Source organism: Perissodus microlepis, chromosome 6, assembly GCF_051167445.1.
Source record: "Perissodus microlepis isolate ML-2025 ecotype Zambia chromosome 6, ASM5116744v1, whole genome shotgun sequence".
NCBI classification, from domain to species: Eukaryota; Metazoa; Chordata; class Actinopteri; order Cichliformes; family Cichlidae; genus Perissodus; species Perissodus microlepis.
The window spans coordinates 27,704,543-27,729,174 of NC_140466.1; the positions used below are offsets into that span (position 1 = coordinate 27,704,543).

The window sequence follows — 24,632 nt, forward strand, 5'->3', positions numbered from 1 at the left end:
ACAGCACGGTCAGCTGTCTCAGTGTCAGCTTGTTAAAGTTCAGAGCAGGAGGACAAAGGAAGCAACGGTAATTAACTGGTTTTTATGCCTCTGAGTCTTTTCCTTCACGTCTGTTTAAACCATCTGAGGCAATTCTGACAGACAAAACACTCGTCACAAAAACCAAGAGCTGTTTGTAAACTCATTAATTAATTAACGTCAACATGAAACAGGTAGAGAGCAAATTCGAATGCGAGAAATATAAAGATTGCAGGAGGAATACAAGGTCGCACTGTGGGAGAAACTGAGTGACATCTTGAGGAAGTTATGAAATATTTCTAGCACGTTAAGTCTAAAAGGGTATAATAGAAAATTATAGTTCACTGTAAAAAGCTTTTTTTATTTGGTTATGATAAAATTGCATAATAATACCAGAGGGGGGAAAGCCTAGAAAGTGCATATTGAGTATATAGAGTGCTACACCAGCTATATGCAGCACTCCCAGAAACAGGAGGAACATTTTTGATTTTAGATGTCATTATAAATCCAGAACTCAGACGGCTGTTACATCATTTTGCATTGATGAATTACACAGTGATAAATCGAGCAGTACTTATAGAGCTTTTCTGGTCTAACTAAGACTTGAGCACGCTTCTTTAAAGCGACACACACATTAATGCTGCTCTTTATTTTATGCCTTAAAAACTTTCTAGCTGTCACACACACACGCTGATGCCTCAGGAGTGATATCTTGCCCAAAGACACTGTGGCACATGACCGTTTTTTAACATGTGATTACACTGTAAAAAATATCAAGATCAGTTAAACTGTTCCAGCGGTTAAAAGAGCCATCGTGAGCAATTTTTACTAAACAAAAACAAACAAAAAACTCTGTAAGGAAACAAAACACATTTTTAGTGAAGGTGACACAGCCTGCATAATATAAATAAGATACAAATAAGCATATTAATATTACTAAGAGGTAATTCTCATTTTTAACCAAGTACGGCCACTTTGCAGCAGGCTACTTATGATTGTTTGGTGTTGTAACTTTTCATAACTTATGTTCCCATCTGGGGGGAGGTGGGGGGGGTGTTAACCCATGCATGTCTCTGGACAGTAGGAGGAGAGAGGCTCCACGCATGCACAGACACATGCAGAAAAGCCCAACCCACCACATCGTCTGCATTTAAGATCTTATAAAACAATTCTAATACAATTTGTTTACTTTTTTCCTGTTTTCAGCTACTAGTGGTAACTAGTTATTTTCAAATTTGGTATATATGTTTAACATTTTTATAATTGGAGAATCAAAGTATCACTAACACCACTGATAAATAAAAATTAAAGTATAAAAAACAATTATAAAAATGATGTTTATTTTATATTCATGTATTTTGTGTTTGTTTGTTTGTTTGTTTTTGCCAAAGCCAAATTGGGGCAAGTGGACAAATGAGAAATATGTTTGACTTATAGGCACCTTCAAGCAATTAAATATCAAAATCACAGTATGGATAAAGTTCGGCTTTGAAGAAAGGGAGAGAATCGATGCTGTGAACGTAGTGAGACGAGATGGTTAAAGTGAGCCTAAAGCCTGGACTTGAAGACCTACAAGCACTGCGGTAGTTTTGTTAAAGAGGCCTTCCAGTTCCTGCTTTATTAGGTGCATCTGTTGAAAACTAACGTGGCTCAACAAAGCAGTCACTGAATGCACTGACCTGATGTTGAAAAGGCTCAACTGTTGCTTAAACCATCATGAAGAAGTGCTGATTAATTTTGCTCTGAAGGCTGAAAATTGCGCTTTTTGAATTGCACAACATTGCGTTTAAGTCTTTGTAATCTTTATTCAGCCCTCGCTGACATCATTCCTAATAATATATCTGTTTGTCTTCTTTCTCACATTCGTCCCCAACATACAGCACGTTTCAATTGCACTGCAATTTCTGGGCTGTAATGTAAACCATCACCTCGCACGCATGCAGCTTAATGAAGGCGTTTTATTTGGAGTCACACATCAAAGTTTTGGTTGTCTGTGTCTCCATAATAACAACTTGAGCCCCGATGTTTTGCTGCGTTACAGCTGGATTTATCCCATCAGGCGGGAACATTACTGACTCATCCTTTTTATTAGTTCAGGGAAACATATCTATCAGAAAATACATTCCCCCTCCCTCTCTTTCTCTCCCTCTCTCTGTCTCTCTCTTGCCTTTTTTCCTGCGCTCTGTTGGTAAGCATAAATGCACACTCGTCCACACAAATGCACGGGCGATCATGCACACATAAGCAGCATCTTTCCCTTAGACGTTATATTTATGACAGGAGATAAGACGAGACTTAAGGCTGTAAGCCCGGCACTGGAGAAGCATCTTTTCCGACAATCAGCTGAAGTGAAGTTGCTTAGCAACCTTTGGCCTTGATGACAGGAAATGATGTCACGCTTACGAGACAAAACATAAGCAGACACACACATACACACACATGCAGAGGCAGATAACAGGTGCACAAATGTGGAGTTACCCTGCAGTGATGGCAGAGGAGAGGAATAATGAGTTGTGATGATAATCTGGGCACAAGTTAAAACAATATATTAATCTTCTCTAATGCTCTCACTGAGCTCTGAGTCCATTAAGGATGACCTTATATATACATTTATGCATGTACACACACATACACACACAGAGACACACAGATAATCCGCAGACTAACTGAGAACGTCCTTTTACGCGCTGCTGTTTGAGGGAAAATACATCTGCTGCTCTCTTGTTTCTCTGTGTTCCTTCCACCTGTCAGTGAACCCATCTCCAGCCTCCAGCCTGTTCTCTGTGATCCTGTGGTCACGCCATCACTCAGCCCGGGCGCACGCATCACAGCGAAACCTGCTGTGTGCCGTGTTCTCCTGGAGGGAGGGAAGGGTGGGAACATGCGGGGTTGTATTTTTTTGAACCTAAGGCAGCATGTGAGAAGATTTTTCATTGTTAATTTGTTTCCCTCCCAATTTTGTAAAAGTTACAGGACTTAGAGCACCACACAGTGTTCATCGCATCTTACTGCAGCTTTCTTTCTGGGACGTTTCACTTTAATTATTCATGTTTGCAAAAAAAAAAAAAAAGAAAAGGGATGAGCTGCCAAAGCCAAAGACTCACTGCTGAATCCAGAAGACTGCTTTCGAGGATACAAGCCACCATCTAATATTCATTCAAATATACAGCAGTACTCCACAAAGTGTTTGTACTGCATGTGCGTCCCATGCAAAACAAAAGCAAGGATAAAGTTCAGATTTAACTTTGGGATTTGGCTTGAATTTTAAACGTTAAAGTGGTCATGTGTGAGTGAATATACTTGTATAAGCTCAAAGTCACTTTTGAAGTTTCATCTTAATTTTTGGAAATATACAGTTTTTAAATGGTGCAGGTTCAATTCTTCATGCTCTGTTAACTGTTGGCATTGAAGAGAAACATAATTCATGCACACATTAAGGTAGTGCATGATCTGCATATAAATGTCAGTCCAAGAAATTCACTTTACACGAGGAATCCAAACATAAATGTTTTAAACAGTCCACACTTCATTAGGTACACCCATTTAATTGCTCAGCATTCAATACCATCGTTCCCTCGAAGCTGGACAGGAAACTGCAGGATCTAGGACTGAGCAGCTCCCTCTGCAGCTGGATCCTTAGCTTCCTGTCTGACAGACGCCAAGTGGTCAGACTGGGCAGCATCACCTCATCCCCCATCACACTGAACACTGGTGCTCCACAGGGGTGTGTACTGAGCCCTCTCCTGTACTCACTCTACACCTACGACTGCACGGCCACTAACAACTCCAACATCATTGTAAAGTTTGCGGACGACACTACAGTGGTGGGTCTTATCACCAACAGTGATGAGACAGCCTACAGGGAGGAGGTCAGCACCCTGACCCACCCTCAACGTCGCAAAGACAAAGGAGTTGATAGTGGACTTCCGGAGGTGCAGAGAAGTACACACCCCCCATCACCATCAACGGCGCTGCTGTGGAGAGAGTGAGCAGCTTCCGCTTCCTTGGTGTACATCTGGCTGAGGATCTTACGTGGTCAGTACACACAAACAAAACAGTGAAGAAGGCGCAGCAGCACCTCTTCTTTCTCAGGAGACTGAAAAGATTCGGCATGAGCCACCGCATCCTCAGGACCTTCTATCGCTGTGCCATTGAGAGCATCCTCACTGGATGCATCACCACCTGGTATGGCTACAGCACCGCTTACAACTGCAAAGCTCTCCAGAGAGTAGTGCGGTGCTCTGAACGGATAATTGGAGGTGAGCTTCCCTCCCTCCAGGACATCTACAGGAAGCGGTGCCTGAGGAAAGCGGGGAGGATCATCAAGGACTCCAGTCACCCCAGCCATAAACTGTTCAGACTACTTCCATCAGGAAGGAGGTTCTGCAGCATCCGGTCCCGAACCAGCAGACTGAGAGACAGCTTTTTCCACCAGGCCATCAGGCTGCTGAACACTTCATAGACACCTCACCTTCACTACTGGAACTTCAACATTATGCACTCCATACTGTACATTAATGCCACTTGTTTTGCACAATATCCAACTACCAACCTCTGTATATTTTATATATTTATTTTATTTTTACTCTATTTAATTTGTAAAATATGTATACACACACACACACATATATACACACACGTAGACATACATATTTAGTATACACATTCAGTAATATGCATACACTCTTATATTGTACATATATTTATTCATATAATTCTCAGATTTAGCCATTCTTATATTTGCTTGTTCTTATGTTATTGTACTTTGCACACCTCTGTTGCTTGTGAAGCTCGCACACAAGAATTTCATGTACTGTACCAGTGTACCTGCACATGTGATGTGACAATAAAAGTGATTTGATTTGATTTACACAGCTGATCTTTTCTTGACATGTTTCCCCACTAAAGTCTTCACCAGCTCACACATCAGTTTAAAAGCTGCAGGAAATTACTATTTTGAAACACAGCTACAATTTTTGTCATTTTAGCTGTTTATGAAAATGCCCCGTTTACAATTAAATGATAAAAATGAGCTCCAAATTCTCTAAATTCACCAAAACAACTACCCTGAGGTACCCTTGAGCAAAGTACCGTCTCTACACACTGCTCCCTGGGCAGTGGATTGGTACCCACTGCTTCACTGAGTGAATGGGTTAAATCAGGGGCGATTCTAGGATCAGAGCTTTGGGGGTGAGCTGCCCCTCCAGACAAGGTAAACTTTACTCATCACGATGAGCCGTCATCCCCGTCTCTGTTAGTCCCTGCATCCCTAAATGCCTCCAGTTGTCCCGAGTTCCCTCTGACTGTCTCCTTGGTGCATTTAAACCCCTGTTCCTCATCGTCTGTTGTCTTCATCTCCATTATCAGTCATCATAATTTTACCCTCTCTGTGCAAGTCTGCAAATTTCTTTATTAAATCATAAGATTCTTAAATTCATCAAGTCTCTCTGTGCCTGGGTCCTCGTCACTGTTTTGTACATTTTAACACAACTTAATTCCCACATTTGTGAAAGAAAAGCAAAACACTTCTTTGAAAAGTCTGTAACAAAACCATCAAATCTGATAAAGGTTATTTAAATGCTGCCAAAGAAGAATGGATTGGAATAGAAAAAATACATATCCTAACCATAATTACTGGGGAAAATGATGAATGATGCTCATAGTGAGTAAAAAGTAAACTGAGTGCATTTTTTGGACAGAGATTCACTTTTAAAGTGTGTGTATAATATAATACAGACACATAAAAAATACACTCCAAAAATAGAAGAGTCCTTGAAATATACAAAATATTAAAAAATTAGAAAACTGAGACACCTTGGCCTATGGTACAATGTATACAATGTATGAAAAGATCTTTACTGCAGATACTACTATGGCTCTGCAGATTTTTTCTTTTCTTTTAACCTATGTCGCCTCACCTTGAGGTTGGTAAATCTATCACATTTTGGTGGTCAAGTCTCTCAAGCATCTCCTTCTCAACTGACATCACAGCCAGGTGCTGGAGTCTGCTTTGACCCATGGTCCTTCTCAGCCAGGTATGGAGCTGACTCAAGACACTAAAAGACCTCTCACAGCTACAGCTGCTAACTGGGTTTGTTAGGGCAACCTGAATAGCAGTTTTCAGTGTGGGGAAGATCTGATTATCCAGAAGATTGTACAATGTTAACATATCTGGGATGGCACCAGCCTCACTCTTGAGCTTCAAAAAGTTTTTGGCAACCGTGACTTCCTCTGACTGAAGCTCAATATGGTAATGCAGTGCCAGGGCTGACAACCCAGTTTGTTTTGCAGATTCTGTATAGCAGCTTTAATATAGGGAGAACACAACTTCCAGATTGTATGAGTAAAATTAGTTGTTGTTTTTTTTCATCGGCGGAAAACAAGTTTTCAACACTGCAGGTTACCTGGTGTAATGTTTTTCAGCTAAAAAAGAAACATGGTCTGACTCCTACCTAACTATATAAAGAGTAACTGAAAGTTAAATGCAGCTAATGTGTCCTGTTTTAAGCCAGGCACTTCCACCTCCCCTCCACTGCGTCTCAGCCACCATTCTGGCAGCAAGAGCGCTAGAGCCAGAGCAGGGGAGAGCCGAGCTGGAACAAACCATTTTGGGAGGGGGGAGGGGTTATCTATACTTTTGTTGTTAAAATGTTCCATCTCAATTAAGTACTGTATGCTTTTTATATTTTTAGTAGTGTGTCACACAAACAGCAAATATTTTCAAAAAAAGTAAGAAATCTTTGGGGGTGCTTTGATTCATTTTGGGGGTGCTGAATGGGCTAAAATCGCCCCTGCTCAAATGCATAACCTTTTTCCTGTGAGCCAACAGTGCTAACCACTGCACCACCCTGCAGAAATCCTAGAAATGATCTCTATGGACTTTTAAACTAGTGGGTACTTTTTAAACTCAATGTTGCACTTAAAAGGTGTTTATAACCCTCATTTGTTAAGTTGTGTGTAGCGCAAGATGACTAAAAAAAAAAAAAAAAAAAAAAAGAGGTGGCGCATCATTGTTGAAAGCCCACTCACCACAACAAGGGTGGGTCATGGGGTGGGTATCTTAGGCCCGTGAGTGGGAACGTGGGACAAGGCATACTTGGCAAACAAGACAAACTCAGATGGGACAAAGCACAGATAGAAAATAATGCTAACACAATATATCCATTTTTATTTTTTTTATTTTGTACTATTTTTAAGAATAGACAACAGCAATAAAACAAAAAGTACAACTTAAAATTCGATTACATCATTAACATTGTATATGAACACTAATATTGAAATGAATCTCCAGTCATACAATTTATTAACTGTATAGACATAAGCCATGTTTTAATAGATTATTTAGAAGCCTTCTAATTAAATTACTCAGTTTGCATTGTCGAAGAAAACATAAATCAAGATAATGAGATAGAAACTACATGAACTGATGTTGCTGGTAGTATGTGAATGCCAGAGCAGGGTATTCTTTAAAGATGCTAAGTTAACTAAGTTACTAAGTCGTTGGTGGGAAGAGTGCTGCAGCCCACTTTAAAAAAACAAAACAAAACAGAAAATCCCACAATCTTAAACCTTTAGTCTAATCAAAATACCAGAGAAAGTGATATGATTTTATCGAAAAAAACATAAACAACACAGGCTGTTGGATATAAAAAGCTAATGCTGCAAAGTGTGACCCATGTGCCCTCTTGGGACACAAACTTCAATACAAAAGCAGTAAATTTAGTTCAGTGTAATGAGTAATATCAAAAACTAACCACCTAGTATCCATCCATCATCTTCCACTAATCCGGGGACGGCTCCTAGGGATAGCAGCCTAAGCAGAGAAGTCCAGATCTCCCTCTCCCTAGCCAAGAGATATAATCTTTCTTGGGTCACCCCACGGCCCCGGTGGGACGTGCCCAGAACACCTAACCCAGGAGCCGCCCAAAGGCATCTTTATCAGATGCCCGAACCACCTGAAGTAGCTCCTTTCGATGTGGAGGAGTAGCAGCTCTACTCTGAGCCCCTGCCTAAGGGAGAGGCCAGCCACCCTTTGGACAAAGCTCATTTCTGCCACTTGTATCTGTGATCTTGTTCTTTTAGTCACTACCCAAAGCTCGTGACCATAGGTGAGGGTAGGGACGTAGATCAACCCGGAAATCAAGAGCTTCGCTTTTTCACTCAGCTTTCTCTTCACCATGATGGACTGGTACAGCATCCGCATCACTCAACCTGCAGCCTGCATTAGCTTAGGAAACAGTCGTAACTTAAACTGCAACTATCCATCAGGGCCCTGGTGATGGTCAGTACAGTATACCGAACAAGTTTCAAACAATCACAATTTTGAAGTTGGCGCCTTCTCCTCCTGCGAGTGGGCCTACTCAGCTGTCAATCATAACATTGCTACCCAATTAAAAACATGACTTTTTCAACCCAAATCAGCTATAAGAACTATGAATAACGACAGAAAGCATTCTTGGGAAAATTTATCTGAGGAGCACTGCCTTTATTTTGACTCTAGTCCCATCCACTAACATGGAGAGGGCAGTACTTATGAAACTATACTGCAGCCAGACAGCAGGTAGCCACAGAGATGCTTTGGCTTCATTTTTCTGGAGCTGTCAGGTCATCTATGTTTTCTACAGTCATTAGAAGCACATAAAGCAACTGAGATTTCAAACACCAAGAAACAAACAAAAACACAACTTGGGGATTTTAATGAGGTCAAAACATTTTAATAAAAAAAAAAAAAAAATCATTTGTAAGAAGTCTTGTCCTCCAATTTGTTCAACTTCCATCACATTTCACTTTCGCAACAGCACACACACATTCGCTCACTGACAATGTGCTAGCTACTAAACCTTTGGAACAGAAACATGCTGACTGATCTGTCAGTATTATAAACATCTTATACAATCCAGTGTAACATGAATGCATAAAAGTCTGCTTCAACTTCAAGGACCACATTAGAAAGTTCTCATTTTAGCCCATTAATCACAAATTTCCAGAGTTCCATAATTTACCAGGTAGCAATCAGATTTTATGTCACGTTCAATAAGACAAATCAACCGGCATAACATTAACCTTACTTGGTTTGCCTGTTCAGAAATTTTTTGTTGCCTTTCTTGCAAATTATTCATCACAAAAAAAAGGAGAAAAAAATATACCGGCATGAATTGAACCAACAATTGCCAAAAAGGAAGAAAAACAATGATAATAGCGTATACGATTTCATGGTTAATGAGCTAAAATTGTGCTGGCAGCGTTCTTCAGAAAGACAGCCCTCAAAGCAGTGAAGAGTTTCACATTTAAGTCCTGAACAGCACACAGGGATGTGAGCAAAACAAACTGAGGAGAATTTATTACATAAAGCAAGAGTTAATCTATATTTACAAATGAATCAGAGGCAGATAATCTGCAGTTCCTCCTCTGCCAAAAAGAAATCACATCCCTGAGCACAGTTTGTGTTATTCATAGCATAGCAGTTCTCGTCAGAGTCCTGCAGCTCTAGTTTGACCACAACAGCACAGCGTCGCTGCCCAGTTGTTCCCCGGCCCAGAGTCTGCAAAGACGTTCACATTGAATATTGAAGAGACCTCAGCAGCAGTCTTTCTGCATTACAGGAACAAGGGTACCGTGGAGAGCTGCAGAGACAGGAAGCATCAGAACAGCTGACATTTATCAGTTTCCTTGGAGCAGGATGCCAGCGTTAGCCGTTATCTTTACGTCCTAGAGTTACGCCTCCGTTAATGCAGAGCCTTTCTCTCTGCCCTCTTCATCCTCCTCCCCATCTTTATCTTTGTTCTTTTTGCGTTTCTTTTTCTTGTGCTTGTGCTTCTTGTGTTCTGCCTCTTTGTCCTGGCTGCTGCGTTTCTTGTGCTTTTTGTGCCTTTTAACTTTCTTGTGTTTCTTCTTCTTCTTGTCCGTCGTGGTGGTGGCTGAGCCGCTGTGGTTACTTGGGGTGGGGCTGTGGGAGCGCTGGCTGAGGGACGGACTGGCGCTGCCACTTCGCCCTCTCTCAGGCTCAGAACCTTCGCCTTCGCTGTAGTCGGGCACGAAAGCTGCCTCGTCCGTCTCGCGGCCGAGGTCGGAACACAAACGCTGTCTCCTGGGCTCGGGGGCCCGACTTTCCTCTCGCCCTCCTCCACCTCTGACTTCTGCTGCTCTCTCCTCCTTCCCTGGAGCTACTCGCCCTTCCTCTCTTCCTCCACCTCGCCGCTCCTCTTCTCTTGCAGAAGCTCTTCCTTCTTCTCTCACTCCTCTCCCCTCTTCCCTCACGATTTTTATTTTGGTTGATTTTTCCAAGTTTGTCTGGCCCGTCCTACCACCCTTACCCTCTTCCCTTGTGGCTCTTCCCTTCTTCTCCTCCTTCACTGCTCCTTTCCTCTCTTCTCTTGTAACATCCCGGGTTTCAGTCCTAATAGGCTTAGGTGCTTCCTGCTGCAGCTCTCTACCTCGAGACCTCTGCAGCACTGGGGAGGGCTCCTTGGTTACACTAAGCTCATTTTCCTGGCCTTCTTCGTCATCTTCCCTCTCCCACTTGGAGCGGGGAGGAGGCTGAATGAGCGGTTCCTCCCTGGCCGGGCTGAGCACCGGGCTCAAGCTCGGGCTGCGTGCACGGGTTTTTACGGGGCTCGGTGGAGGCTGTTCTGCAGGTTTCGAAGGCAAACTCTTCTGGTCTTTCTCCGAGTCCTGCTTGGTTTCATGAGACGACCTTTTGTAAGGAAAAACAAGTTTTTAGAAAAGCTTAAACATTTCAATACGAGCAGATACGACACCACAGTTTAGACAATAGTACAATTTTCTTTGGGAAACACTTTTCTATCAAACTTGAGCTGCAACAACAGTTTATACTTGCTTCACCTGAACAAATTTATTTTTATGTCCACAAAATTTAAAAAAAAATTGAATAACTATCAATAATTAGATCCAAATCGTAAGATATTTTGTGTTTAATGTATTTTTACAAAGAACAAAAACAAAAATTACACAACTACACAAGTCATTTAATTCAATGTTAGTTTCACTGTGCCACTGAACTCATTTTGCTTTGGCAACACTAAAAATAATGAGTTTTCCTAGCCATCCCAAATAAACAGCTTTAGACTGATTACGTTTTTCAAACTCCTCTTCTGTTGCTAACGAAGCGCTGACAGAAACAGATAGAAACAATTTAAATTCTCGTGCCATCCTAATGGAAACAACTTAAAGCAAGATCCAAATATCAGACGCATAAAATGAAGAGTGGAACATAAAGTAAATAAACTACATAACATTTTGAAGGGAAAATTGAAAAAGAAAAGGCACTCACTTAGTGGAGCTTGTAATGTGGCCTGTCAGAGCCTTTCGGCTGATCCTGGGTTTGCTCTTTACAGCAGCCTCCTGACCGTCTTTGACCGCTTCCACGGAGGTGGGAGGAAAGAGGAAAGGTTCAATGAATGTGTAATTAGATAGCAAGACACAAAATCAAAGTTATCATTTCCTGCCATACACTCGACTCGTGCTTCAAATTACCTTCTCTGCGAGCAGCAGCTGGTTTCTCTCCAGAGGGAACGCTCCTCTCTGTTCTGTCCTTGGACGCACTCCTGGGTAATTAGAGAATATAATTACAACTATTAACAACTGTGTTTACAGACAGAACAAATGTATCATCCCGTCTTTCAGTCATGGATAAGGAGAAGCAGAAAAGCAAATGTAGTGACCTGTCAGGTTTAGCGGCTCTTTCTGAGCCCTCGCCCTTCTCCTTAGAGGATGCTCTTGGTTTCTCCTGATGATCTGCCTGTCTCCTCGTGATGGCAGACTTCTCTCCGATCGTCATTTTATCCAGGCTGACAGACCTGCCTCCCCCGCTCGCGCCGCCTGAGTTTTTTCGTTCTGCCTTCGACGCCCTCTCACCCTCTGTGTCTCTCTCCAATGCAACCGCCACCTTTTGGGAGCCTGACCCCGAGACTCTGTCCTTGTCTCGGTCTCTGTCAGACCCCTGACCTCTGTCTCTGTCTAAACCAGACCTCTCTCTGTCTCTGTCTAAACCAGACCTCTCTCGCTCTCTGTCTGAACCAGACCTCTCTCGCTCTCTGTCTGAACCAGACCTCTCTCGCTCTCTGTCTGAACCAGACCTCTCTCGCTCTCTGTCTGAACCAGACCTCTCTCGCTCTCTGTCCACTCCAGAGCTTCTGTCCTGCTCTCTGTCTGAGATGTGCTGCCCCTCTCCGCCACTGCCAGGTCTCTCTCTGGAGACTCCCCTCTCCGCAGATGCAGAGCGCTCTTTTCTTCTAGCTACTTCTGCTGCACTACTGTGCCGGTCTGCTTCAGAAATGCTTGTGCCAGCTGATCGCTCTGAGATTGAGGCGTTCTTTTCGTGACCAGATGAAGTTTCATCCGAGGCTGCTGCCTCAGTGCTGCCTCTTCTCCCCATATCTCTGTTCAACTTGATTATTCTTACTGGCTTAACCTGCAGATGCAAAAACAAAATGTTCAAACAGAGTTAAATTAGGGGAAATCAGTAGGAAAAATACGTTTAACAAAAGTTTGAGGACCTACCTGAAGGTCCATTAGAGGTCTGATGGCTGCTCGATCCGTTTCACCCCGGCCAAGCTCACGGCTCCCTGGATGCGGAAGGATACCAGGCCTGTCAGAGGAAGGTGGGAGTCTGTGGAGTGGGGGCTGATGAGGCAAATGCGAGTGGGACATGATATCCACTCCACCTCCTAGGCCATCTATTCTCCTCAGCTTCCCGGGAGGAGGTCCAAGTAAAGAGCGACCCTCCTCTCCCATCCTCCTCCGGTTGTCCACTGGGGATGAAGGTCGGGGGAGGAGTGGGAGACCGTGTTGATGGGGGTGAGGAAGGAGACCACCGCCCTGTGGAAGATTTTTTCTTCCCCGCATTTCATGGCTGGATCGGGGGCTGTCATGAAGCGGGGGATGAGGCAGAGGTTGGTTATGGGAGGACTGTGGAGGGGTCTTCACAAGTGAAGGCCTCACAACGGAGCTCTTACCCTTTTCTTTTTTAGAGGTAGTCGAGTTGTAGGTGTCTTCTGGTTTGGCTTTAACACTCTTTAAAGGTTTAACAGCTGAGGAGGAAGACGAAGATGATGAGGGGTCTTTCTTTTTTGCCAAAACTCCTTCTCCGGTCTTTTTCTTCATTTTGTCTGGCTTTACCTTGACCGCCTCCGTCTTTGCTTTAGGCTTTACTTTCTGAACTTTGTCCTTCTTCGTTTTTTCAGATGGAGTTTTTGATGCAGACTTGGTTGAAGATTTAACAGATGAAGCAGTGCTCTTAGAGGGCGGGGCTTTAGATGATGCAGTGTTAACAGCAGGCCTTGAAGAGATGGGAGGTGTTTTTGTGTGTGACGGTACATCGTCCATGGGTTCGTCTCTGACGGGAGTGGCATCGCCTCTGTCCACCGGCTGTTGCGACGCCTCTGGTTCTTCTCCAGCTTTCTTCTTTTTTATCTTCTTTGTTTTCAGGACTTTAGTGCTGGACTTGGTCCCTGATGAGGAAGAGGATGGGGGATGGTGAGGTGGACCAGCTCTCTCCTCTCTCCCTCTTCTCCCTCTCCCCTGGGGTGAGTAATCTCTGGATAAAGGGGACAATCTGTCCCTCTCTCTGTCTCTGCTGCCATGACCTCTGTGATGCAGTGAAGGGTGTTGGCTATCGTATTCTTTGTAGTATTTGTTGTACCAGTCTACATACTCCTTTTCCCACTGGCGCCTTTCCCTTTCAAAGCGCTCGGGGCCTGCGGGACTTGGACCCTTCAGCTCATATGGTGGTAGCTCGCGTGGAGGTAGCTTTCGTCCGCCAGGGCTGCGGCTCCGGTATGCCCCAGGGGAGCGAGATCGTGACCTAGACCTGTAAGGCCCTTCTGGCCCCTCCCAGCCTCCTCCCCGGTAGGAGGGAGGAGATCGTGGTGAGCCAGAGCGACGGTACCCATAAGACCTCGAACGAGATCGGGACCTTGACCGTGAGCGTCCATAACTGCGTCCGTTACGTCTGGAATAAGGCGAGCGAGGATAGGACCTGCCATGGGATCGTGAACGAGAGCGGGATCGGCTCGGTGAATAAGAGTAAGACCTGGATCTCGATCTGGATCTAGATCTCGATCTGGACCGAGAGCGCGAGTAAGGAGAGCGGCTAAATGGAGATCGACTGTATGACCTGGACCTGGAAGAAGAAAGAGTCGGGCAGGAAAAAGAAGGAATGAACAGAGTGAATGAAGGGTTGAAAGAAGGATTACAAATGCCTTTAAAAGCTTTGTGCATAAACAAGTTTCGTTATGTAATTAATACCTGGAGTAAGATCGCTTTCTTCTCTTTGGTGCATTTCGATATTTCATAAGCTCTTTGTGGAAGTCTTTAGTGAACTCATCCAGCTTGGAGGTAACCCTATGTAAACAAAATTAAACACTCAGCAACATTCCAGGTCGTCTCTTGTGGTGAAACTCCAAAATAAAATAACTGTTCACAATTGCAATCCTGAGTTATGTCTGGTACTACATGGTTTTCACATGTGCCACCACAGTCTGTCGTTAGACCCCTAAAACAAAAAGAACCCACTCACTTGTCCTGTCTGTGATGCCTTGGCCTGTAGAAGTCTTCCTTACAGAGAGGTGGCTGTGGGAGGGTGGGTGGAAGAGGGACTAGAGGGGGCTGGGTACCAGGGGGAACCCAGGGGGGGTTGAGAACTGTTGGTCCAGGGGGATAAACAGGCTGGGGCTGGTAACTCATAGCAGGAGGAGGAATAAGGCCAGGACCAGCGCTGTATGGAGGAGGGTAGGCCTGAGGTGGAGGTGGATACAGGGCTGGAGATGGGTACACCTGAGGACTAGGTACAGGAGGTGGAGCTGTCTGCAGGCGACTGGAGGGGTGCTCTCCTCTACTTCGGTACCTGTAAAGATGTACACAAAAGACTTTACAGAACTGATGTTACATCACAAACACTTCACAGTTCATAGTGCATAAGCAACCTTTACCAGTGTCTGCCACCTCCGCCTGCTGCTGCTGGTGCTGCTACTGCTCCTACTCTGTGAGAGTGGTTTGTCCGTGAATGGTGACCTAAAAGAGCAGAGAGCAGGCAGGCTGTTAGTTGCCAAATGTCTTCCCTTTAAGCTCATCAGATCTGCTTAAATGAATAAATTGATCTTCTGACCTGACTGATGAGATGGTCTTGTAGGTGGCAGTTGGCCAATTACTGGTAAAGTGTAGCTCTGTGGGAGAAATTATGGTTTTAAAAAAAAAAAAAAAAAAAAAAAAGAGAGAGAAAGAGAAAAAGGTTAACATGATGAAAAACCTATGTTTTGGTGCTCTAACTAACATAACCTCGCAAACAAGTCACTATTCAGGAAGGACCCACCTGTGAGCCACTTTCTGAGGGTCCTGATGAATCAGTTGTCCCTTTAGGTTCTGGACGCGTCTCCCTGAAACACAAATAGAGACAGTGTCTGGCAAGAAAGGCTTCTTTGAACTGAATTTTTCATGGAATATCTCAGTGTAAACTTACCCTGGTGGGGGTGGTTCACCCTGGTTGGTGGAGTTGGTCGCGTGCATAGGAGAACGGCGATCAACAGCCGGTGCAGGGACTGGCGAAGCTTCTTTTTCCTCGACAATAGAAGCAGCAGCAGGGGAAGGAGAAGCAGGGGGTGGAGTAGACGCAGCAGGTGGTGCAGGAGAAGGAACAGAAGGAGCAGGTGCAGTAGGTGGGGCCTGTGTTTGAGGGGCCGTGGTGGTTGGTACACTTGTAGGAGGTGGTTGAGTGACATTGGCCAGCAGCGGGTCCTGCTGTCTCGAGTGCAGAGGCCTGACCAGCTGTGGCCGCGGTGGAGGTGGAGCTGTGTGTTGGGCCTGCTTGCGCCCGTGTTTGGTGTATCCTGTCTCATTCTTAAAGTTGTTTACAGCCTACATAAGAAGGCAAACACATAATCCAGCACTTACAAAAACAGTCAAATTAAGCTAATACCACATCAGACTGCAAACGTTTGAAAGCACTACCTGTCGAAGAAACTTGTTGGCAATGAGATTATCAGGTGACACATCTGACTGTTTGCACGTGAAGCAGATGTGCTCCTCTGAGTCCAACAGGGCAGTCCTAATACCTGAAAACAGATGGATCTTATTTAGACAAAAGCTCACACACACACACACACACACACACAAAAAATCACTTAAAATCTTTTTTTATCGTCTACATTTTGAGAACTCACAGTCATCGCAGTAGCTGTTTCCACAGCAAGGTATAACCACGGCATCTGTCATCAGGTCATTGCAGATCGGACACAGGAGCTCGTCAGGGATTGGATCGTTGTCATCCTCAGATGACGACTGTTCATGTGGAACAAATGGAGGGCGCTCCTTCTTTCCCTGTGCGTATGCTTCCCTGTTAACAAAACAAATGCACCAGCAATATGGATAATTACCAACTAAGACATAACTTAATGTGCTATAAAGTGTATATGAAACGGCATGTGTAGGCGTATGTCAGTGATTGGCACGTACGCATCTATAGCAGGTATGGCGTATTCTCCTGTGCTGGTTAACATGGCTCCCTTGGCACCTGGCTCTGCTTTCACCATGAAGCTCTGTGGTATTCCCTTACTAATTCGTACTGGCTTGGGACCCTCCACACTTTTATCCTGAACCTCAAAATGTAAAAAGGCAAAAAAAGAAAACCCAAAACAACAAAAATTAACATTAACCAAAACATGCCGGTTACTTTTTTAGACGTTACACAACAATGTTGTAAAATATAGCAACACAGACAAAGATCAAACAATACTGTTAATTACCATTAGCATGGGGCACTGCCGAATGTAGTGACCGGCCTTTCCACAACGAAAGCAGGTGTAGTGAGCAGGTGGAGGTCCGACTGCCTTCTTTGAGTAACTGGAGGCACAAGTTACAGAGTTAAACACACGCTCAGCTAGACAATGAATTGAAATACACATTACATGCTTCATTTTGAATTTAATTAGATGCTCAAGTGTGGCGATTGTATACTAACTGTATTGGATCATATTCGTGATTCGACTGAGTCATCATGGCTTTAATCTTGTCCTCCTCGGAGGCATTTGCGTCAACCAGGTTAGCAGTCTAAAACGTTGATTTAGAAGAGAAATAAGAATCAGAACAATGTCAACCCCTCAAGAAAAAACAAAAAAACAACCCATCTTTTTAGCTTTTCTGGCGTTACAGCAAGCATACACAGAAACAGTACCTTCGCAAGTTGGGCGAACGACAACGAAGGAGAAGAGTCCGTCTGCAGGAGAATCAGAGCACATATATTAAAAGGTATTAGCATAATAGATTTTAGACACACTGGAAGACAAGAGCCCCGACAGTTCCCCACCACATCTGTGACCAATCCCTTAGAGCCTCCGTTTGTTTCTTCAAACAAAATTAGCACCTCTGTTTAGCCTCCAAAGTGCCTGACATAATGGAAGGTAATGCAAGAGTAGCAATTAACAAAAGACATAAAAAAATCAACACGTGGATTACAAGTGGTGCGTGCCGTTTTAACTCCAACTCCTCTAAATAGTCAGCAAATCTAGAAGGAAAAAAAAACTAATACTCTGAAAGCCTCTTCTAAGCTTGTGTCTTTTCAGAGCTTTTTACATGGATGAGATCTTTGGGGGGAATAGAGTAAAATACAAATACCCAAAAAACACACAGCGATGTGATGCAAACTCCATACTGAATGTATTATCTACCGCCTTTGCAAAGCAACAAAAGTATTACAGCGCCAAAAAAATAAAAATGAGATTGTGCGCTTTAGTCGCATATTTAAGAAGTCATGACGAGTCAGAAAATTGTAAAAACATCTACGTTTGCTGTTCTTTAGCATATGCAAGTCTTCCGAGCCTTTAACTATGGTAATGTCCAAGAGCTTCTGCTTAAACACATCACGCCTCCTATTTGGGGCTTATCAGCAAATACTACCAACACATCCCTCTAAATCCTATATCCAAAGCTTCTTCTGCAGTGGGTAGCAGAGGGAAATTTTCTCAAAGGAATACTTGACATTTAATTTAAGTATGCAGTTTCCCCTCACTAGGGCACAGCGATTTAAGTTTTTGCACCAGCTTGTCAAACGAAGTTGTCACAAATATTCAAAACTCATCAAAAAGTTCAAGAATGCTTTCTGTAAACTAATGAGCTAGCAAGGAGCAGAGCCAACCTATTTAAAAAAAAAATGCAGACACAGGAAGCTGTCAAGTATGTAGAGCTGATAAGACACAAGTGTAGAGATCTTTCTTTTTAGGGGGTGGGTGAAATAAAAAATGCCTGGTGGAAGGAAAATGAAGTAACCGCTGTTGTCACTTATTCTCTTAACCTGTACCCTTTAACAGCCCTACAACACCACAAATGTCACGACAGAAAGTGGAGGAGGGATGGTTCTGTCAAGAGTGGACAAAGGGTCACATTTTACACCCACATAAAAAATTTGATCTCTCTCTTCTTCTTTTTTTAAGTAATAAAGGCTAAATGTTAGTAAACAAAAAAGCCAGCAGGGTGGGATATCCATCATGATAAGCAGGCTCAGAGGAAACACTGGGTATTGCAGAAAGCTGTGGAGGGAACACACAGGGATCTGGTGCAAGCGGTTCTGACACTGAACCACTCAACAACTTTATTGACAGGGTCTGCAGCTTACAGCTTACAGGACACACTACACCAGCATACTTTGCACTGCAGCAACCATGGAAGGATATTTACTGATACTGTGTCTTAGCACTTTGTGGTCTAGCTTCGTAATGATCCCCCCCAAAAAACCACAGTTTTGTAAAAAACAAACAAAAACAAAAAAACAAAAACACACTTTGAACTGGTTTCCTTGCACAAGAGGCACTGAGGAATCTGGCTAGATTCAGTGTATCTCAGCACAGCAATGTAAATGCGAGCCTTCAAAGTTTAAGGGTTATGTGCAGTCCATATTCAGTGCAGAACAGAACATCTTCATGATTAAATTGTACAGGACAAAATAAATGACAGAAGTTTTGACTTAACAAAATATCTGAGAATGTGTATGTTTAGCAGGTTAAGCTCATAAAATAAATGAGAGTCAGTGGCAAATCTATTCCACTCATTATGTAAGATAAGTTTATATAAATTAATCACACTTTCCTTCTTTGGGTTTATAAACCACAGAAAATATTTTCACAGAAAATAAATGACAATTATGAATACAAAAATACCATACTTCCTTTTACAAACCCCTTCAAAACATTTGCCTGGCATAAATCAGGCTACATAACCATTTCATTATGAAATACAGTCATTAACAGTTTAAATTGCTTGCCATGTTAATTATCAACAGTTTCAGTTCAGAGCATTACAAAAACATGGTGGCTAGTCTGTTGTTTCTCTTAGCGGCCTCATCTCATTCACACAGTGTACTTTTAATTTGTTCATTTCAAAATAAAAAAGGCAGACAACCCGGGTTTTTAGAGAGAAACAACAAACTACTTTAACCTTAGTGACTCCAGGAAACCCTCCTCAAAAAAAGACATCAAATAACACACAGAGGTCGAGAGCTCAACACAAATGTAGCCAACACACAGTGAACAGAAGATACAACTTGATCATTGTTGACAGGATGTTCTTGAGAAAGGTGACTAAAGCCAGAAAAAAGGGGGCGAGAGAGAGACAGAGGGGTGAGGAAGGAGAGTGTGTTGTTTTTGGGTTTTGTTTTACATACGGGTCTAGGAGGTCCCACCACAGCTGTGTCAGAACGATCTCTGCGGAAAACGGAAAAAAAGTAGTAAGCTACTGACACAAAAGGAACAAACATAACCTAGAGATTTCTCTATCATTTAAAATCCACTGGTGACTACACTGTAATCATGACTCAGGCTGCAACGTTAGATTTTATGTATACATACACAATGAACGTCCTGCCAGCAGGTTTTACTCCACCAATCGGGGTGCGGCGGACGATCACAGACGAGTGTTTTGGGATGTGGGCTTCATCGTCTGTGTATTCTGTGAAACACCACACAGAACAGAAATCCAATGACTACACAAAATATTTATGAAATACAGAAAAATCCCAGTATTTACAGCTTATACGATCCCAGGGCTTCAACTAAGGCTGAATAGCTGTGACAGTTAAAATAAGCACTAAATAAAGACAAAGCCTTTATAAAAATAGACATTAAAAGCTCATTCTCAAATATTAGATTGGAGGTTCAGTGTACATGAAACTGCTTGGGACAAATAAAGTAAATCCTAGAATGTCAAACTGTTTTAAAGAAATTATTAGAGGCATGTTGTAGATCCCAATGGATTTGTACATATTCTAGCCCTAGTTGTGTTTTCCCAGCAAAAGCCCTATACGTAGAGATCATGCGCTGCCTCTTCCCAAAATATCTGATTATGCTTCTCCCATAATGTAAAGAGTCAGCTCATGGCGTACCTTCTCGAGTCTGCGCATTGGTGATCTGCAGGTCGCAGTCTGTGGCCTTGAGCCGTTCCCGGGCCATAATCTGCCTTTTAAGCTCGCTGAGAGTGATATGCAGCCCATCGAAAGTGACTGTATTATAGTCCAGTTTGGAAGAAAACTTATAGTGAACACACGACATTTTTTTTGTTTTGTTTGGATTTTTCTCTCTCTCTCTCTCTCTCTCTTTTTTTTTTTTTTTTTTTTTTTAAACAAGTCTAAGCACTTATCAAGTTAAGAACAAAGAAAAAAACCACAGGCCTGGTATAACGAAATGAAAGCGTCAACACTGAACACAGGAGGCTAAATCTGGTGACTTTAATGGGTAAACCTTCTGTATTATTCGCTGAAACACTGGACAAAGAAAGGACTAATATGGGGGAAAGGTTGAGCTCGCAGATGACGACACAGTCATTATTACTGGAAATGAAAAATAATCGAGCAGCGAGGCCAAAGCGCCATGGAGCGGCGCCGTGTGCCTCTTCAGTTCTTTAAAGTCCAAGAAAATACAACAAGGTGCCACCAAATCCAAGAGAGTCCATGCAGCACAGTGTGAATATGTTACATGGGTAAATGAGGTTAAGTCCGTCGTGAATTGTCCTTGCTGGAAAACCCGGTCCGCCGCACTGCAGCTAGCAGCGGGCCTGGGGCTTCCCCAGTCCTCGCGGTAGTGTTTTGCCTTTTCGGTACAGTTTGTAATTTATAGAAACAAAACACCACCGAGCTCCACAAAAAGTCCACAAAACTGCGTGAAATGCTCCACGGCCAGTCAACAGGAGTCACACTACTGTTTAGACCCCTCCGAAAAGGTTAATCTTAAATCGAAATGTTCCGTGTAAATGTTAAGCTAATGTCAAGGCTAACATGCGACACCTCGAGATTAGCTAACGCAACTCAACACAACATGAAAGCAGGCCTAACAAAAGCTAACGGCTAACGCTGCTATTGCTGACAATGGTGTCACGGCTAAACTTTGGGGCAAAAATCCACCGTCTGCAGTCAGGACGAAAAGGTTCCTCTTCACTCCACGGTTATGTCCCACCACAGAAAATAAAGTTTTGAATCCGGATGATTCTTCAGCGTAAATCCATTAAATCCATGTCGCTGATCCCAGACGATCGTCTCCTCGCTGTTTCATCAAAATGGCGCTGGACGGAACCGGATGTCACCAGTGTCTGCTTCTTCTTTGAGGCAACGAAAAGTGGCAGCTGCGGCGTTGCATTTTACTGCCACCCTCAGCTTTTATTGCTCAAAAAAGTTAACTGAGTGAAACCCCACAATATCTGTGCACTAATCATTTAATTTTCGTAATATTGCGCTATATCACAAGAGCCTGTCGTCTCAAGACACTTTATATTTTAAGATAAAGAAAGACACCAAAAATAATATATAAAACCCCAAAACAACAACAATCACACTACCCCCTATGAGCTAGCACTTGGCGACAGTGGAAAGGAAAAAGTCACTTTAACAGGAAGAAATCTCTGGTCGAATCGGTCATCTGAGTTAGGAGTGAGGGGGTACCAATTGGGAACTTTTTAAATTTGAAGCATGCAAATTCTTGAGAAGATACGGGAGTCAAATTGCTAAATTAAGGAAAGCTGAAGAACAAGAAGTAATAAGCAGAATTGCCTCTTATTACCAGAAGTCCCCAGAAGAAATCTCAGAGGAAGATAAATTGAGTTTACTAGAACTTCAAAATAAACTGGACGGTTTATATCGACGCAAGGCTGAGGGTGCTTTCATAAGATCCAGGAAGAGGTGGCTGGAGGAGGGCGAACAAAATTCTGCTTACTTTTTCAGACTTGAAAAATACAGATCAAAAACAAACTCTATTCATCAACTAAATATTAATGGCATTGTCTCTGACAATCCTGGAGAAATTTCACATTTCTGTGCCGAATTCTATACTAAACTATACAACTCAAAATATAATGAGGCTGTCTCAACAGGATTTTTCAATAATATTAAAAACCTAAAATCTATTGTTGTGGAAGATAGAAGTTATTGTGACAGCCCTCTGACTGTGGAGGACGTTTGTAATTCCATTTCTACACTTAAGGCCAATAAATCTCCCGGCACAGATGGTTTGACTGCAGAGTTTTATAAATCATTTTCTAATCTCCTGGCTCCGTTTTTACTGCAGGTTTTTACAGAAAGTATAGAGAATAACACCCTCCCTCCTTCTCTTACTCAAGGTCTCATAACACTTATTCCAAAACCAAACAAAGACTTACTCTTTATTGATAATTGGAGACCCATCTCCGTGCTCAATAATGACTATAAGGTTATGGCTTTAATACTTGCTAACAGAATTAAAGAGGTCTTGGAAACAATTATTGATGAGACACAATCAGGCTTTATGAGAAACAGACACATTTCTAATAACATTAGACTGGTTTTGGATTTACTTGATTACTCTGATCTGGTACCTGACAATAGCTTCATTCTCTTCCTGGATTTTTATAAGGCTTTTGATACAATTGAACATCAATTTATTTTCCACTGTTTGGAAAAATTTGGCTTTGGCAAGTTTTTCTGTAAAGCTGTCAAAACCTTATACACAAATGGCAATAGTTCTATTAAAATGATTAACGGCTCCACCCCGAGATTTGACCTGAAACGTGGTATTCGCCAAGGATGTCCTATTTCACCATATTTATTTTTACTTTGTACACAAATTCTTGCAACTAATATTTCAAACAGTGTTGTACAAGGAATCACCATAGCTGATAAGGAGCTCGTCATCAGCCAGTTAGCCGATGACACCACACTCTTCTTGAAGAATGCAAACCAAATCCCACCAGCCCTTACTGTGATTAGTGATTTCTCTGAGGCCTCTGGTTTATGCCTAAATCTAAAAAAGTGTGAGTTACTAGCAATTAAAGACTGCCCTGCAAATACTATCTGTAATATCTCTGTTAAACAAGAAGTCACATACTTGGGACTGTTAATATCCAAAGACCAAAAATCAAGATGCTCTTCAAACTTCACTCCAATTATACAGAAAACCCTAAAAAAGTTCAACCAGTGGCTGCAAAGGGACTTGTCTTTGAAAGGTAGAGTGTTAATTACTAAAGCTGAAGGGATATCCCGATTAACATATGCTGCTCTCTCCTTACATCTGGATAAGAAAATTAGTAAAGATATTGACCGTATGCTCTTTAATTTTATATGGAAAAACCGTACGCATTATATTAGAAAAACTGTTGTGATGAATAAGTACGAATCAGGTGGGCTTAACGTCCTAGACTTTTCTACTTTAAATAACACTTTCAAAATTAATTGGGCTAAACATTTTCTTAAAAACCCTACCTCTATCTGGAACTTTATACCATATTATATTTTCTCTCGTTTTGGTGGCTTTAATTTTATTTTAAATTGTAATTACAATGTTGAGAAACTCCCTGTAAAGCTTTCATCCTTCCATAAGCAGGTCCTCTTAGCGTGGACCCTCATTTATAAACACAACTTCTCACCTCACAAATACCTTATCTGGAACAACAGAGATATTTTATATAAAAATAAATCACTTTTCCTGGAAACTTGGATCCAAAATGGGATCCTATTGGTGGCTCAGCTGGTTAGTAAAGAGGGACAACTACTTACTTACGACGACTTTATTGCACTATATAATTTTCCAATCAGTGTTCAGGAATTCTCAATGGTGCTTGGTGCCATACCCTCAGGGACTTTAATGTTATATAAAAACACTGACAGCTCAATATCTACCTCAGTCACTCTCCCTGATCCAGCTGAGTCACCAATAGGAAAAATCTGCTTTTCACAGGAACTTGGTAACAGCAATAAGAGAATACGTAGTTTATTCCAAGAAGATATCGTCTCTCTCCCATATATAATATCTTATTGGAACCGATTTGTTCCAGATATCAAGTGGAAGACAGTCTGGATGGTCCCCCATAAATATTTGATTGTAAATAAGGTGAAAGAAGTCTCATTTAAAATTCTACATAAATGTTATCCAGCCAGTCACTACATGGTAAAATTTAAAAGGGACATAAATACTAATTGTACTTTCTGTGGGGATCATCCAGAAACTGTGTCACATCTTTTTTGGTACTGTTCTTTTACACAGAGATTCTGGAAGGAATTTAGCAGGTTTGTTATTGTCCATATTTTAAGGGAGTTTTCTTTACGATGGGAAAATGTTTTATTCTGTTTCTTTAAGTTCCCCAAGAAGTATGAT

At 42.3% G+C, this 24,632-nt stretch overlaps 1 protein-coding gene across 2 annotated transcripts; it reads right to left on the reverse strand.

The window, feature by feature from the left end:
* Positions 1-8,479: 8,479 nt before the first annotated feature.
* On the reverse strand, positions 8,480-21,604 carry LOC146385825 (uncharacterized). 2 transcript variants are annotated; one of them, XM_084931800.1, is made up of 20 exons: positions 20,402-21,604; positions 19,869-19,968; positions 19,685-19,724; positions 17,204-17,245; positions 16,991-17,079; positions 16,776-16,872; positions 16,486-16,622; positions 16,194-16,366; positions 15,982-16,085; positions 15,494-15,888; positions 15,347-15,410; positions 15,143-15,200; positions 14,967-15,048; positions 14,555-14,881; positions 14,284-14,379; positions 12,538-14,158; positions 11,700-12,448; positions 11,512-11,582; positions 11,309-11,396; positions 8,480-10,711 (listed from the first exon to the last, which is right to left on the reverse strand). In XM_084931800.1, the coding sequence occupies exons 1-20, from the start codon at positions 20,565-20,567 to the stop codon at positions 9,733-9,735; spliced, it is 5,478 nt and encodes a 1,825-aa protein (XP_084787926.1). In that variant the 5' UTR covers positions 20,568-21,604; the 3' UTR covers positions 8,480-9,732. The 2 variants fall into 2 exon arrangements, with proteins under 2 accessions (XP_084787926.1, XP_084787925.1); XM_084931799.1 differs by having other exon boundaries at positions 16,486-16,628.
* Positions 21,605-24,632: the final 3,028 nt, after the last annotated feature.